This window comes from Apium graveolens, chromosome 1 (assembly GCF_009905375.1).
Source record: "Apium graveolens cultivar Ventura chromosome 1, ASM990537v1, whole genome shotgun sequence".
Taxonomy (NCBI): Eukaryota; Viridiplantae; Streptophyta; class Magnoliopsida; order Apiales; family Apiaceae; genus Apium; species Apium graveolens.
In genome coordinates this window covers 203,345,664-203,361,331 of record NC_133647.1, presented here as the reverse complement: position 1 = coordinate 203,361,331, position 15,668 = coordinate 203,345,664, and the positions used below count along the sequence as shown (strand labels likewise).

The following is a 15,668-nucleotide window of genomic DNA, read 5'->3' as shown; positions in this document are numbered from 1 at the left end:
CTCATAATGCAAAATGCAGGATATAAATTATCTACACGTTTAAGTCACAATGCAAGGGAGAATGTGTGCATTCCACAGAGTGAGTACGCGTGACCTTGGAAGACACATGATTTTGGATTTATTAGGATAGTTGGGCTTGTCCTCATCCAGGATAAGGCAAACAACAACAAACTCAAGACAAGGCAAGCATGGAAGGAGTAATGAAGGATTATTTTCACTAACATATTTGTTGCAGGTACTCTTTGAAGAATTTCCTCCTTGAGTCGGTCAAGGAGGGGGATATCCGTGAAAAGCTTGAAGGCCTCCAGGGGTATGCCTGATAATTCAAGGCCTCCTCTTGTATTCAACGGGTGTCATCGTTGGGGATGCGAGGTTAATATTGGTGTGTGCTTTGGGAGTTTTGTTCTTGCATTCGACAAGTGTCCTTGTTAAAGAACTTTTGAGTCATCCTGCACTTTGCACCAAAGAGTTTGGGATCACCTAAGAGTCGTTCGAGGGACAGGGACGCGTACGGCATTTGGGGTAAACCGTGGTTATACCTGCATTCGTAAATTAAGGGAGATAGTTGTAGCGGAGTGTTATCCTTGCGGAGATGTACTATCCGTGAAGTCATACGATTACGAACGCGCCTTGGGCCTTTACGGTTGGGACTCATAGTTGGACATTCCTAAATTTAGCGGAAGACGAATTCTGGAAGGACTTCTACCGGGTCTGGAATAGGAAATCTAAACCCATTAGATTTTTTGTTCCCCAATAACTACATCAAGTTTGATCCCTATATAAGGATACGTATGCACGTTAAAAGGGGTTAGAAGTTGAGAGTTAAAAAGGGTCACCACTAACCCTAATCAATCTCGGCCACCAATTAACACACAAAAACCACACTCAGCTCACTTTTCATGCGAAAAACTACCATCGTAAATCTTGATTCCGACGACGGGTCTTAAATTTTGTTTTTACAAGATTCCTTCGTCAAACAATAGGCATATTGCAAATAGACTATAATATTAAAAAAATCAATTAATTTTAAATAACTATAAACTACATAATTTAATAAATATATATTATTAACTTATAAATAAGTAATAATGTAAGAATATTAAAATTAATTTAGAATAGAAAATGCATCCGATTCATTTCCTCCTATTAATCATATACCGTTTTAACCGATTTATTCGGATTACCGATTTTTACATAATTGCTCAAAACAAATCGATCTTCTCGGCTTAACAAACGGGGGACTACACTGACCAAGTATGTGCCTTTTTATGCTAATAGCTACAAAAATCCCCAAAAATCTAAGCAATGAAATAATTTCACTCCATTTCAATGGAACTTCCTATTTCATCTAACTTGCTACGCTCAATATCTCGTGCCTCAATATGCCCTATTACCTCAGAATATACATACAGAACCTGTACCTATAGTTACAAACGAAGTAGGCATAGATTGAAGTGCAATTCAAAGCCTCTGAGAGTTGAATTGAGTTTAGAACAAGGTTTTATAAAGAAGAGTGGGGAGAATGTGTGGGAGGATTGTAAGGTTGTTGAGGTGATTGCGATTGGGAGTCGGAGAGATGCTGTGCTTGATTATTGCTTGGATGAGAGGAATTTTTGGGGTTCCGCGTTGCGGTTTTGGTATAATTTGATGGTTTTTGTTTGTTATAGTTAGAATGAGAAATACGAGAATGATTTGTATGGTTGAAATTGATGATGTTGTGCGATTTGTTTTTAGTTGTTGAGTTTGGTTGTTTATTTGTAGTGATGTGCAATTAGAACGAGTTAAAATGAAAAATACGAGGAATGTGAGTTGGTGATTTGTGTGATTTGTGCAGTTGAAATTGATGATATTGCGCAAAAAAAATAGTTGTTAGGTTTGTTAGTTTAAGTGAAGTGATGCGTAAATGAGGATGAGTCAAAAATGAGGATTGAGAGTAATGTGATTTGTGTGATTTGTGTAGTTGAAATTGGTGATATTGTGCAAATTATTAGTGATTGATAGTTGTGTGTTTCGTATTTGAGCCTAATTTTGTTAATTTGCTTGTGCTGATTTTGTTAATTTACTTGTGCCGACACGTAACTTCTTTTACGAGAATTAGCTAACAAGGAAAAATACAAGAAACGTGAGTCGGTGATTTGTGTAATTGGTGTAGTTGAAAGTGATGATATCGATGCAAATTATTTGTGATATATAGTTGTGTGTTTCGTATTTGAGCTTAATTTATTAATTTACTTTTGGTGATGCGAACTACTCTATGAGAACCAGCTTAAAATGAGAAATGAGAAGTGAGAAGCGGTAATTTGTATAACCGAAACTGATAATTTAGATGCAAGTTGCTAGGGATTTGTGTGGTTGTAAAAGTTATTTGCATTCGAGTACTAAGCAATGATTTGCATTGAAATTATTAGGTTAAGCTATACAATTGCATATGCTCATAATTCTCGCTTCAAGTGGTTGCATTATTGTTGCACACAAGAGTGGCGGAATTATGATTTAGATGGACCTCAGGGTCAATAATATTAAGCTTGTGAAGCTTGCACAAGCCTATCTATGTAGTACCACTTAAATCAGAACCAAGTTAAATATATGGGTCAATAATACTATGGAACTCGGGGTCAATAGTATTGCTTCAACAAGAACCACCTTAAAATAAGAACCAAGAACTTGGTGATTTGTACAGCTAATAATTTAGATGCAGATCACTAGTGATTTGTGTGATTTCAACTGTGATTTGCATTCAAATCATGAGTTGATTTGCGTCCTAATCACGAGTTTCGATTATACTAATCACTAGGTCTCATAATTGTCATCTACGCGCTTATATATTTGAGTAATTTATCTGTTAGATGGGATTTTGGAGAACACATACCGTGCAAAATCGGTATTGATCCAGGGAAAGTGGAAGTCTTCATTGCTAAGAATAAGAATATACCAAGAAAAGGTTATATGACTCCGACGGATACATTTTTGTAACAAAATTTGCGGAAAGCAACGGAAATGATGCAGAACATATTAGCTCTCTAATTACCCAAAATGTGAACATCTTATCGGAACTTTTGATAGATATTTTAAGCTTACAGACTCTAAAAATTTACACTTACGTATATAATTTCATGTGCTGTGAGCTTGTTCTGATTCATTTAATTACAGTGAATCGTGTAGTTCTGTTAACTTCAGCTGCTTCTGATAGTGTGCAATAATCTGACTATATCCGATTGTTCTTATTAGTATTTTTTCCCAGGGACGTAAATGTGAAAGATTCTGTGAATGTTGAGTTACAACAAAGGGTCCTTGAAAAAGGTATGTATCCTCTCTTTTCCTTGCATTCATGATGTACTGTTCTACTATTTGAGCATCTGTTAAATTATTTATACAGTTATCAGCTGTCAAACTATGTGTTATAAGTGATAAGTGCTTTGACATGTGGGACAACAAGAACATTCTTCTTTGTGATGATTTGCATTTTTTTAATATTCATTGCTTATGACTATATTCAGATTCTGTTAAAATAACCAAGGAAATGAATAATAGCTTAACTTTTAAACTTTTAAAAGGTTTTTTCATTAGTAGATTTCCTATGTACGGACAATTCCTATAAATCCCAAAGGTGATGCCAAATATGCACATAATGCCTAAGGCTAATATGAGCCGACCAGAAAAAGCAAGGCCTGGATTACCAGATCCTGGACACAATCTTCCTAGAGATGGAGAGCCCAAGACTTATTTACATGCCCCATGGTAAATGCATACACGTGGAAGCATACCACTGCTGTTATTTGCTTGAGTGAATGTTCTTTTCATAATGGTGCTTCAAACTTTGGTAGAAACATTTGTGGTTAATAATATCAAACTTGTTAGTTTTGATACATCATACATTCTAAGGGACAATGCTTCCTTAGTAATTTCTCATCCTCCCATTGGCAACTAATTCCAGTATGAAAATTCCTATTGCAAACAGAGATTAATTTGTGGAATGCATTTTTTTAATTATTGATGTGAGTTGTGATCCGTAAAGTAGGGAGTTTTGATTTATTTTATCAAGCCTCTTACAGAATTATGTCAGCCTTCAGAGTTGCATGACTAGTTTACTTGCATGCTTTATTATTGTTTATTTTTAACATCTAAATATTAGTGAAGATTGTAGAACTTTGACATAATAATAATTCGACATGTAAGAACTAAGAAGCTCTCTATGTATTACTATCTTTATAGCAATGAATTCTTACTGCAGTGAATACTTGTTACTCTTTTGCAGATTCCCGCCCTTGTATACTGGAAGCTCCATCAGCCTTGCAACTACATTCTAAAGCACTTATACTTGTTTGTACATTCCTCACCTTTTTACCCTGTTTATATATATCTGTCTTTTGAGTACTAAGTTATTTAAACGGTCTACACTTTGTCTATGAAGATTGTATGATTGTTTATGTAGATTGAGTTACAAACATGTTTATTTGGCTGAAATCAGATTTACTTCTCTAAGAGTATTTTATTGACTTGATTGAGTTTGTCTTAATAGATTACTTATAGAAGCTGAATTGTCCTTGATGTTGATTTACTGTGGAAGACATCTCTTGTAGTTTGGATTTTAATAGCTTAAATCCGTTTGCCCTTTTATTTTTAGGGACTCACTGGTCACCAATGTTAACTTGTCTAACATATTTATCTATTTTTTTTAGGTAGCCGGTGCTGCCTATGGCTCAGAGTTTAGGATGCTACTTGATATCCTTAAGACAGTAAAATCTGCTGATGGGTTAGTTTTCGGTATTATTCTGAAACCTTTCAGCTTTGAAGGGCGAAGGCGCAGAAATGAGGTATGTTACAGTGAAATTATTACTTGCATTTCTTGCCCATTTTACAGACTTTAACAACTTAAATCTGATGTGTAGGTTGAATTTAGAGTAGGATATACATACTTATATCAATGACTAATTTTAAGTTTTAAATTTTACTGTAAAATATTTTATGTTTTTCTTGCCACATAAACTTACGAAGATCTGCTAAATGTTTTGCATTTCGCAATAAGAACTAATATTTGATGACCCTTACGAAGACCTGCCGATTCATCCTACAATGCACGAGTTTGATAGTTTTAGGTGATATCTTGTCATCGTTTATGGCAAATACTGACTCGTGAAATTTAAACTGAATAACAACTTCACAGTGGACCAATCTTATTTTACCATTTTTTTGTTGCATTTTCTTCAGCAATGCTTGTAAGTAGTGTTTTTCAGCAATCTCTACTGGTCTGCAAGGTGATAGACCGGGGGGGGGGGGGGGGAAGATATTTTCTACTTGTTGCCTGCTATTTTGAAGATTTATTAAACATCTTCATGTAGTCCTACCTATGAGTTATCCATGCCTTATGGTATATGTGTCCTGTCATAATAAAAATACTTAAAAGTTTCTATACATGCCTATGTTATCTTCGAGTGCTATGTAAAGAAGCTTCATACTAAACTTGCATGTCTTTCTTACCGAATAAATTGCTCTCGCATTATCTGGTCTAAAATTTTATTGTTCCTTGTTACTATTTGAAGGTGAAGGATTTGGCCGATAAACTTCAAGAGTGCGCAAATTTCTGTATCAGTAAGCAGCCTAGAACTAGTTTCCAACTTCACATGTTCTTGTACTAAATAAATTTTACTGTATCATGTGTTGATACTTGGTTAGCTTGCTAACAATTATAAGATAGAAAGAAGAATTATAAAGTCCACAATTACACATAATCATGTCTGAAGCCTAGAATTGAATGGAAACCTTGTTTGCTCCCTCGTACATATAATTTACTATCAAGTGATTATACTATGTAGATTATATTGCTCAGAGGTAGTAATTAGGATACATTGTACGAGGGCTCCTCAACATTTGATGGAGGCCACTATAGAGTTCTAATTACCGTACATCCACAAAATAAGTTACTTGATAGTTTTTGATGGGATTGCTTAGCCCTTAGGGCTAGCTAACTTGTTTCCCGTTACTCTACAGTGGTTGATACTGACACACTCCTTGAGAAAGATGCGTTAACCTTGGACGAGGCTTTGAAAACTGCTAATAATGCTATTTTGACGGCCATTAATGCTATATCCATTCTTGTATCTGTAAGTTGTCTTTAATTTTTTGTTTTTTGTTTGTTGTTTGGTTTATGTTTCATTTCCCTAACAGAATCATCACATTCACTACTGTGCTATTCACAGGATATGCATATAAAATTTCTTGATGTACCTAATGTTACTATGAAAGAACTTGAAGTTTCAGAACTGCAGAAAGTAAGTTAAAATACATTTTCGTTTGTTGCATATTTGTCAATGTTTGAAAAGCTAATGTGTGTATTACAGTTTTTGGGAGCCTATCAAGATGCAAAGATTGGATTTGGGACTGCTTACAACATTAAAACTTCAATCATGCGATCTTTATATGAATGCCCTTTCCTTGCCGTGGATATCAAGGTTTGAACAATGTGGAATTTGTTGCACTTGTTTTATTTTCTCACTTCTTTCTATTCTTGTAAGTTAGGGCTGGTCTGCTTATTTTATTGGTTTACATTAATAAAATAAATTCGGAAGAACTACTATTATCATGTTGTCGTTTTGAAATGTGAGGATTTTATAATATTTTGTTCATGCTAGCAGGCAACAGCAATGGTGTAGATCCTTTATCTCGTTTCTGATCCTGTAATGAAGGATATTGTACTTGATTTTTTTCCTTCTTTTTACTCAGGATATAGGAACTGTTGCTCTTTGCCTCACAAGTTCAGGTGCTGTTAAAAGCAATGATGTACTATCTGTTTTGCATTTATTTCGTCAAACTGCAGAATTCAAGGGTTCAATCATAGTGTCTATTGTCCATGAACCAAATATGGAGCCAAACCTAATAGCAACAACTGTTGTTACTTTAGGGTAAGTTTCTATTAACCGTAGTTCAACATTTTGGTCAAATTGGCTATCGTACTTATTTGTTCCCCTTTTTTTACCTCCACTATTTCCTGAAATCTTGATAGTACACTGAATTGGCTAAATCATTATTGTTATTATGTTTAAAAAGTTCTATTAAAAAATTCAAACTGTGCTTTTGGAGTACTTGTACAATGTACAGTATATATATGTAAAAATAGACAACGAAGACTACCCAAATTCAGTCTACCCTTTGCTATACAGGTTCCTAGTGCTTTAGACTGTTGTATATTATCTACTCTGTTTATCATAAATTGTATGCTCACATTTTATAATAAATCATCAGTTATGCTAAAAATGTGGATTCAGTCAAAGGGGGCATATTCTCTAGATTGGTCCAACATTTCCCTTCCATCTTCAATTTGTGGGCGAAACGTGAATCAAAATCTATCAACACAGAACAATGTGGTTTCCCAGAAGATGAAAATATGACCCCTGCTAATGATGCAACTGAGAATTTTGACTCTGTTGAAGTCAATACGCTGTTGGGAAGTAACGGGGATGATAAATTGTACATGGCAAGGTTGTATCGTATTCTCTAGCTCCCTTTGAGTTCGAGTTTACTTTATGTTTCACTAAAGATATATTTGTTTTGGTAAATCTTATGGGTTACAGAGGTAGTCTCAGCCAAAGCGAAATTAGAATTTCGGAAGTTGATTATATTCCTGATTCTTCCGTGTCTTCTGATACAAGTACTAAAGGTAGATTATCTCTAGTTTAACGGTGCAATTTGGTGTGCCGTATTCAGTTAATCAAAAAGTAGGGCATTATTGAAAAATCATATTTGTGTTAATAAGTTTTTTATTTAAATGTAATATTATTTCATGGGCATTATACAGCATCAGGTTCACCGATTTTCCAGAGAGAACTGCTGCTCAGCAGACATAATATAGGGGCAGGATATGCACAGGACTGGGCCACTGAAGAAGCTACTGGTAACCCTGTTTCTGCTCCAGGGCTTGACATCCCGGGTATCTTCAAACTCCCGATAGGTGTAAAACCTTCGGAAGAGTTGAAAGAAGACAAGTCTATCACTTATAATCATGCAGAGAATGAAGATATAATTAACACTGAAATTAAGACTCAGCCTCAAATTAGCCCTAGTGTACCTTGGGATGCATTGACTGATGCTAGTTATGAAGCCGTGACAGATTTATACAGTAATGCTTCTGCAATATTAAAAGGAAATAATGCTGATGTTTCTAAGAGGCAAGGAAATCTTTCTGCTCGTGCAGCATCTATGCTGGTAAATGGTGTTTGCTTAATAAAATTTTGTTCATTACCATTTAGCATAAACTTTGTTCATTTTTCTTTTATATTCTATAAGGTTTTGCATGATACTCAGAAACATATTATATGATGAATCATGAGTATTGAATCATGAGTATTTACATGCCAATCAATGATGACGGAAATGAGGTTCCTCTAAACATGACTGACTAATATACAGGAATCTGAACGAGAGTCTTCGAAAAAATGGAGTCCTGTAGTGGAAATTAAATACCGGGGTGGTTCATACATGGGGCGTTGCCAAGGCGGTCTTCCCGAAGGCAAGGTACAGTTCTGTAGACCAGAAGCCTTTTTTCTGGATTTTGTAGACCGTGCAAGTTTTGAAGGGATCAATAAATATTTTAGGGGCGCCTCTCTCATGGGGATGGGAGTACATATGATGGAATGTGGCGCTATGGTAAGAGGTCAGGCTTGGGTACATTCTGCTTTAGTAATGGTGATGTCTTTCGTGGATCATGGAGGGATGATCTTATGCATGGAAAGGCAAGTACTATGACCGAAGCTTTGTAGCTACTTCTAGTTTTTCTGATGGCTTAAATTTAGTTCTGCATTGACATGCATAATTATTAATTACTAGTTCCGTTAATGCCTCCTTGGATCAAGGAAAAGTGCATTTTCAACTTTTAATGGTTTTTATAATTTATCGTACTGCTAAGTACACAAATTGAATGCCTTCATCCTAATTTACCTCTTTATATTATGTAGGGATGGTTATATTTTCATACTGGGGATAGATGGTTTGTGAACTTTTGGAAGGGAAAGGCCAATGGGGAAGGGCGCTTCTATTCAAGAAAAGGTGAAATCTTTTTTGGTCAATTTAAGGATGGATGGAGACATGGTCAATTTCTTTGTATTGATGTCCATGGGGAAAGGTATGTGTAGTATGTTTGGTGTAGTGTGTTTGGTCCTGTATTTTGTACCTTTTATTGTTCATGTTCCTGCTAGTTCTGTGTATTTGGTGTCAACGTCTAATTTGCATTTAAAGGTTGTCGTATCTTGATTATCATGATAGCAATATATAGTTCTATCTTTTAGATCTTTTACGAAACTAAAAATAAATAGACACTCCATGATGTTACTACATCAACACCTTCATAATAAACTACTTCGACCCGAAAAGGAAAAAAATTCTTTCAGAAAATCCTAAAAAGCTTTTACCCTATTTTATGAATTATAATTTAATAATCACAACTTCAGTCGCCTGCCAAGGCGTCGTGGTAGAACTTGCCCCGGGCCTTCTAGCGTCTTCATATATAGCATCTCACATTGTGAAAACAGTTCCCTCTGCATTGTTCCTTACCTGACCATATATGAGTTTGGGGTTGGCCCTATAATAATCGGGTTTTAATGAACTAAATCTTTTATAGGGTATTTTTAAAATCGGCATTTTGTCATGTTTTGTTCAAAATGAGATATTTAGGGTCTTTACCCACTTTTTTAGAGGGTGAACATCTAAGTGACCACCAACCGTGAATCTGAAAGTCCAGCCTTTAAATTCCTGCGTTAGGCGTTAGGCAATGTACATTCACCACTTTTCAATTTACTCTTAATTAGTAGAGATTATGACAGTTACTTCTTACTTGTAACAGATATATAATCGAATAGAATAAAAGTGATGGTTGTTATACCAGCTGCTCAATAAGAATAATTGATGAATGTTAGTTGACCGTTACATTTGACACTGACATGATAATGACCATGGACCATCTATACTGTGGACAGTTATGCTTGAAGCTGATTTTTTTGTTTATTTCGACCATCATCATTTATTTGCTGCAAGTTGGTATTTTGCGCAAACTTTATATTTTCAAATAAATGTATAGAACATTTCCACATCATTTTTCAGGTGTCTTGAGATTTGGGACGAAGGCGTTCTTGTGAGCCGGAAACAATTAGACTCTGATTCTGATTAAACCTTTGCGGAAATAGCATTGTATTTGCAATTATTGCATTTCTAGGCTTGAAAAGCATTTGAGTGTGCTGAAGTGTACAGTTGTGTATATAATTATGATGGACATCACCTCCTATCTGTATAAAAATGTCACTATATTCATTCATCCATTTCTGGTGACTTAACAAAGACACTGCCAAGTTGCATTTGCAAAGTGCAACATCCAAAACTGCTTCCAGAAAAAGTTAAAATCTGTAACTTTGCGAAGAAGGCCTTCTCCGCATCAAACATAAACATGTTTTTTTTTGAGAGAGAGATTTGCATACCTTATAGCACTCGTACAAATGGAGTAGAGTGCACGGAGAGCCGTCCCGGGGAGCCGTCCTGTAGAAGCGTCCGGGAATCAAATTTTTGTACCAGATTCTCCGTTCCATTTTATATGAACTATTTTTCTTTTTAAAACATCTTAAAAATATTGATCCCATTTATAATATTCAATTAAAATTCTCACAACTAAACATTTATATAATACACTTAGATTAATCTATCTCATTTTTGTGGTCCACAATAAAGTCTAGCATATATTTATAAAGTGTATAGTCAAAGTAACGAATATAATTGGGGATGTAGGGAGTATTTAATATTAAATTTTCCATTCTTGATATTTTTTCCCCATTAAAATTAAAGATACATTAATATTATTATTTTAAAATTTAAAATTTAAAAACATAATAAAATGTTTATTAAAATTAGAGAAATTATCAAAATTAGGGTGGTGGCCTTATATGTCATTTTGACATAGAAAATGATCCAAATTGTCATTTTCGAAAAAGAAGGCCCTATATGTCACTTCTTAACGGGACATCGTGTTCCCTTTTGATTTTTTTTAAAGGTAAAACGGAACTTCGTCTGTCGTTTTAGCACTTTAATTTTTTTTTATATATATGGGAAAACGGAACTTCGTGTACCGTTTTAGCACTTTGATTATTTTTTATAGGGCAAAACGTTAGATAAAACAGCGTTTTGTAGCAAATCGTCACATAAAGTAACGTTTTTACTTTTTTACAAAAAAAAAATTAAACAAAACACTATATCTTGTAAATTATTAAATCATAAATTAATAAAAAATATTTTAAATTATTTTCTAAAACCCAAAAGGGGATTGTTGAATACTAAAATGTTAAAAATTATTAAATTAAGTTACATCCTTAAATTTTATAATTATTCTAAATTTTATAATTATTTAATTTAAAATTAATATTTATGGTTCCTAGGGTTTACGGCCTTAAATCCTAGATTATATTAGGGTTTAGGCTCTAGGGCCCTAAACCCTAAATCCTAAACCTTATATCGGTGTACCATTTATTAACTTTTTTTTAAATGTTTTTAAAACCCAAAAGGGAATTGGTGAACCTTAAATGTTAAAAATTGTTAAATTATGGTATCATTTATAAATTCTAAAAATATTAAATGTATATAAATATGAAAAAACGTAACATTAAATGATATTTCCGGAATCCTAAATAATACATCAAAACAAGCTTAAAATAAGAAAACAAAACAGAAAATAAAGGAAATACAAAACATGACTTGAAGTCACGTTGCTACATTATTAAAAAAATAAGAGGCGAAACGGAAGACGATGTTCCGTTTTGTATGTATTAAAAAACGGAACATTATATGACGTTATGAGGTGACATTTTGGGCATTTCGCACCTGAAATGACAATTGGGCATTATTAACTGAAATAGTGACAATCTGGGCATTTGTTCTCAAAATTACAACTTTTAAAGTTTTTCTTTATGATTTACTGAAAATATTTGCAAAAATACGATGTAACCAAAATCAACCATATTTGCAACTATCATCATCATGAAGTTTCGTGGTTACAACTTACATCTAGTTGCATGGAGTTGCACAAATCAGTTAAGATTCGTCTATTTGCAAAAAAAACATATTTTTACATAAAAATCGTATTTTTACAAATAGAAATTAAAAAAATATTTTTTTAAAGAAATGAACTTTTCAAAAAAATATTTGAATTTGGGTATTTTTGAAAAAAAACCCCCTTAAAATTATCAATTTAAGGAAACTTAAAAGCAGCCCAAGTTTTTATTACAACTCAATGGGCTTACAAAGGGTTCAAGCCTTAAGGCCATGTTTGGCACACTCTACTTGATTAACACCCCATATTGTACCCAAAAACAACAAAACTCGCCGGAAAAAACCAAACTTAAATCACCGCCATCATAGACAAACAGAATATATATATATAATGGCAGATAAAGAAGAAGAAAAGGCAGAAGGGTCAGAGATGAAGCCATGGGAACAACACTCAGCAGTGATAAGCATCCCTCGCTTTGATTACAATGCCCCCACTTCTTTACTTCACCATTCTTTTACTGGCTTTCTTGTTACTTGCCCCATCAGTTTTGTCCCTTTACTCCCCTTCATGACTCTGTTAATAAGATACAAACAAGCTAATATCAGCACAAATATGTACATTAGCTCTAGTATCAATCAACCACTCATGTGACAGATAAGTGGAAAGTAGTACAGGGTTGTAAGTAACATACCCGTCATCGGTTCCAGAGGCAACAACCTCACCAATGACCATGTTAGCTACTGGCCCAATCGTGGTTCCAAGTCCAAGCACAGTATTTGCTTAAGCTACCACTCAAGCTTTATTAGCTTTCTTACTTGGACAGTCCTTGCTCCAATGACCAACCCGTCCACAAGACCAACATGGTTTGTTCGCCTTTGGTTTCTTAGCCTTGTTCTTGTCAGGTTTAGTGTTAGCCTTCTTAGTGACTACCTTTCTTTTCTGTCCTACAGTCACTACATTTACCTTCGAGCTCCCATGTTCCACAGGCAACACATGTCCTTATTTGGACTTGTGCTGCTCCTTTACTGATATGTCCAACATCAAGTTAGTCCATGTGATCTCTCCTTTCTGTCTCTTCAGGGAGAGAGCAAACTCTTCCCAAGACTTAGGGAGTTTTCAATCACAGACATCACTCGAAAATTCTCAAGCAAGACCATACCGGACTCACCCAAATCATGAACTAGCATCTCAAACTCATGAACCTGTTCAGTCATGGATTTTCCATCCACCAGCTTAAAATCAAGAAACCTAGCCACATAATACTTCTCAAATCCTTGAGAATCAGTATTATGGGTTTGGTCCAGCTTATCCCATAAGACTTTAGCAGTATAGGCATCTGATGAATAAACATCGAACAAGGTGTTCTCCAAGGATGCCAAAATTGGCTGCCCTAGCCACCCCATCCTTCTTAGCCCATAAAGCATAAACCTTAACAGATTCACCTTTCTCTTGATCCAACCCAGGAGGATCATACTGTACCACTAACAATAGACCCTTAACCGTTAACCAGAGCTTCATCTTTTTCTGCCGACGAGAAAAAGAAACTCCACCACCTAATTTATCAGGCATACCCGATAAATCAATTGGCTGGGGAAAACGGTACGTGGTCCAGTCAATGGTAGTAGTACCCCCAGAACCAGAACCAGTCTCAACAATTTTAGGAACATCACCAGTTTCGTTAACCATCTTGCTAATTAACTATATATAACTATAATCTCTTCAAGATGGTTGGGTATAATTCTAACTACACAGCAACAATGGGCAGTTATATATATAATAACAAGAACATGGCAAATAACCAACTAACGAAATAAAACACGAAGGCAATAACAAACTATAAAGACTGTAATTGACAAAGAAAGTAAAGAAAACTTATATCTTATCGCTTTCCAAATTCTGATAAGAAGAAGAACACAACAGCCGAGTCGCCAAACCCTTCAAGAGGACTTGACTGTTCTTGAAGAGATTATTGCCCCCCACTTAAGCTGTGATGGAATGCAGCAATATCGCTTCCAGGATAAAACAACAACAGATCAATCTGGCCACAGAACCAACAATGATCAACGGCGACTCGCACCTCAGTTCGCCCAAAAAACCTATGCAACTCATATATGTTTGCGAGGTAGGCACCGAGACTTGTGTCATTTTAATCTCAAGTATACCTCTCAATATATAGGCATCTCAAGTTGCTCTTCTTTTATTTTACTCGATGTGGTACACCAAGTAACAAAACAGAAAAAGTAAACAAAATGGATTTTCCTTATTATTTATATTATATCCTGATTAATTAATATTAATATTATAAAATATATTCACAGTATGATTAAAATAATCCTTACTCAATATATTTTATATTAATAATTAAATAATCAATATATATAATTAAACTTGTAATATAAAAGAAAAATATAAGAGTTCTCACTAGCACTAGGCCACACAAACATTCCACTTATGCTAGTAGTTGTAAACAACACTAACACAAGATGCTATATAAACTCAATATCTTTCTTTTACAATACCAATGTGGGACAAAATCCCCATAACCCATTTCAATCAAGCAACTTTATCTCAATATATTTATGGATTCCACTAAGAAAATATCTTAGATCCAAATATGAAAGTTTAAGTCCTCATATCAAGGAACAACCTCCAAGTGTTAGTTTCCGGAAATCATATCAAGAACATATATAAAATATGCCTCAAACTTTCCATTTTCTAACTAGAAAATCCCTTCAGTTCTAATAGATCCTGCCTATCAAGCTACAATACATGATGATGATACTCTGATAGAAGAGGAAGTTGAATCTTTGAAGAGAAGGAAGAAACTGAAAGAAACAAAGTTAACTACTGATTTTGCTCAATCTACTCAAACTCTGGAAGCTCAGAGTTTATCAAATTCTGAGAAGCTATCTGCTCAAGAAGATAAGGAAGCAGCAAATTCTGATCAAGTCATCAAGACATCAATTTCTGACAAAGCTCAAGTTGATTTGAACAAAATGACAGTTACTGATAAGAAGAAACTCCTGTGGAAAAATGTTAAACCATCAGATCCTAAGAAAAGGATCTGATTTCATGACTGTTGGATTGAAAGCCAGAGAAGCAAAAGATAGAGCTGGATTAGGTTTTGAAGAAACCAAGATCAAAACAGGAGTTGAAGTAATTACCAGAGATCCATTCTTATTAACTGACAAACCTCTTGAGGAAGTTACACAGAAACACCTTGACAAGGTTATATCTGTTCAAGTGGTACTGGATGCTCATGATAAGAGTAATGTCAAAGAAAATCAGATTCTATTTCTTGAAGATGGAAGAATATACAGAATGTCAGAATCAGATGTGCTGAAAAAATCTCTAAAAGAACTTCAATTCTTTCATTATCTTTTGGAGATAAAGTCTGAGGTTACCAGAAGATGGTCAAATTTTATCATGAAGACCATAAGGGATAAAGCCAGAATCTCTGGATCAAGGGTTGCAGAATTTGTTCCAAATATAGTTGAAACTGATGGAAGTGAAATTCCAATGAAGAAATTTTTTGTTAAACTTGAAGTTATTCTGAAAGAGAAATGTCTGTGCTATAATGAAGACTCATCGCATCCAAGGGTAATCAGACTTGGTGATGGTTTGGAAAGAAATCACATATCAACACTTA

The 15,668-nt window shown here is 34.7% G+C and overlaps 1 protein-coding gene across 3 annotated transcripts; it reads left to right on the top strand.

Annotated features, from left to right (window-relative positions):
* Positions 1-1,220: 1,220 nt before the first annotated feature.
* LOC141679163 (protein ACCUMULATION AND REPLICATION OF CHLOROPLASTS 3, chloroplastic) lies at positions 1,221-10,304 on the top strand. Of its 3 annotated transcripts, none has more exons than XM_074485675.1 (16): positions 1,221-1,637; positions 3,242-3,300; positions 4,256-4,324; positions 4,684-4,814; positions 5,541-5,589; positions 5,989-6,101; positions 6,198-6,269; positions 6,339-6,449; positions 6,721-6,899; positions 7,240-7,476; positions 7,569-7,654; positions 7,793-8,199; positions 8,404-8,508; positions 8,589-8,726; positions 8,949-9,115; positions 10,090-10,304. In XM_074485675.1, exons 1-16 carry the CDS (start codon positions 1,330-1,332, stop codon positions 10,154-10,156), a joined length of 2,298 nt encoding a protein of 765 aa, XP_074341776.1. In that variant the 5' UTR covers positions 1,221-1,329; the 3' UTR covers positions 10,157-10,304. The 3 variants fall into 3 exon arrangements, with proteins under 3 accessions (XP_074341776.1, XP_074341773.1, XP_074341780.1); XM_074485672.1 differs by having other exon boundaries at positions 1,222-1,637; positions 4,256-4,320; positions 4,680-4,814; XM_074485679.1 differs by having other exon boundaries at positions 1,498-1,637; positions 4,680-4,814.
* Positions 10,305-15,668: the final 5,364 nt, after the last annotated feature.

Excerpts from the sequence above, each read along its gene's own strand:
- LOC141679163 (XM_074485675.1), top strand. The coding sequence starts at position 1,330 with ATGGAACTTCCTATTTCATCTAACTTGCTACGCTCAATATCTCGTGCC. Across the intron at positions 5,590-5,988 it reads GTGCGCAAATTTCTGTATCA|TGGTTGATACTGACACACTC; the intron begins GTAAGCAGCCTA and ends GTTACTCTACAG. Across the intron at positions 6,450-6,720 it reads TCCTTGCCGTGGATATCAAG|GATATAGGAACTGTTGCTCT; the intron begins GTTTGAACAATG and ends CTTTTTACTCAG.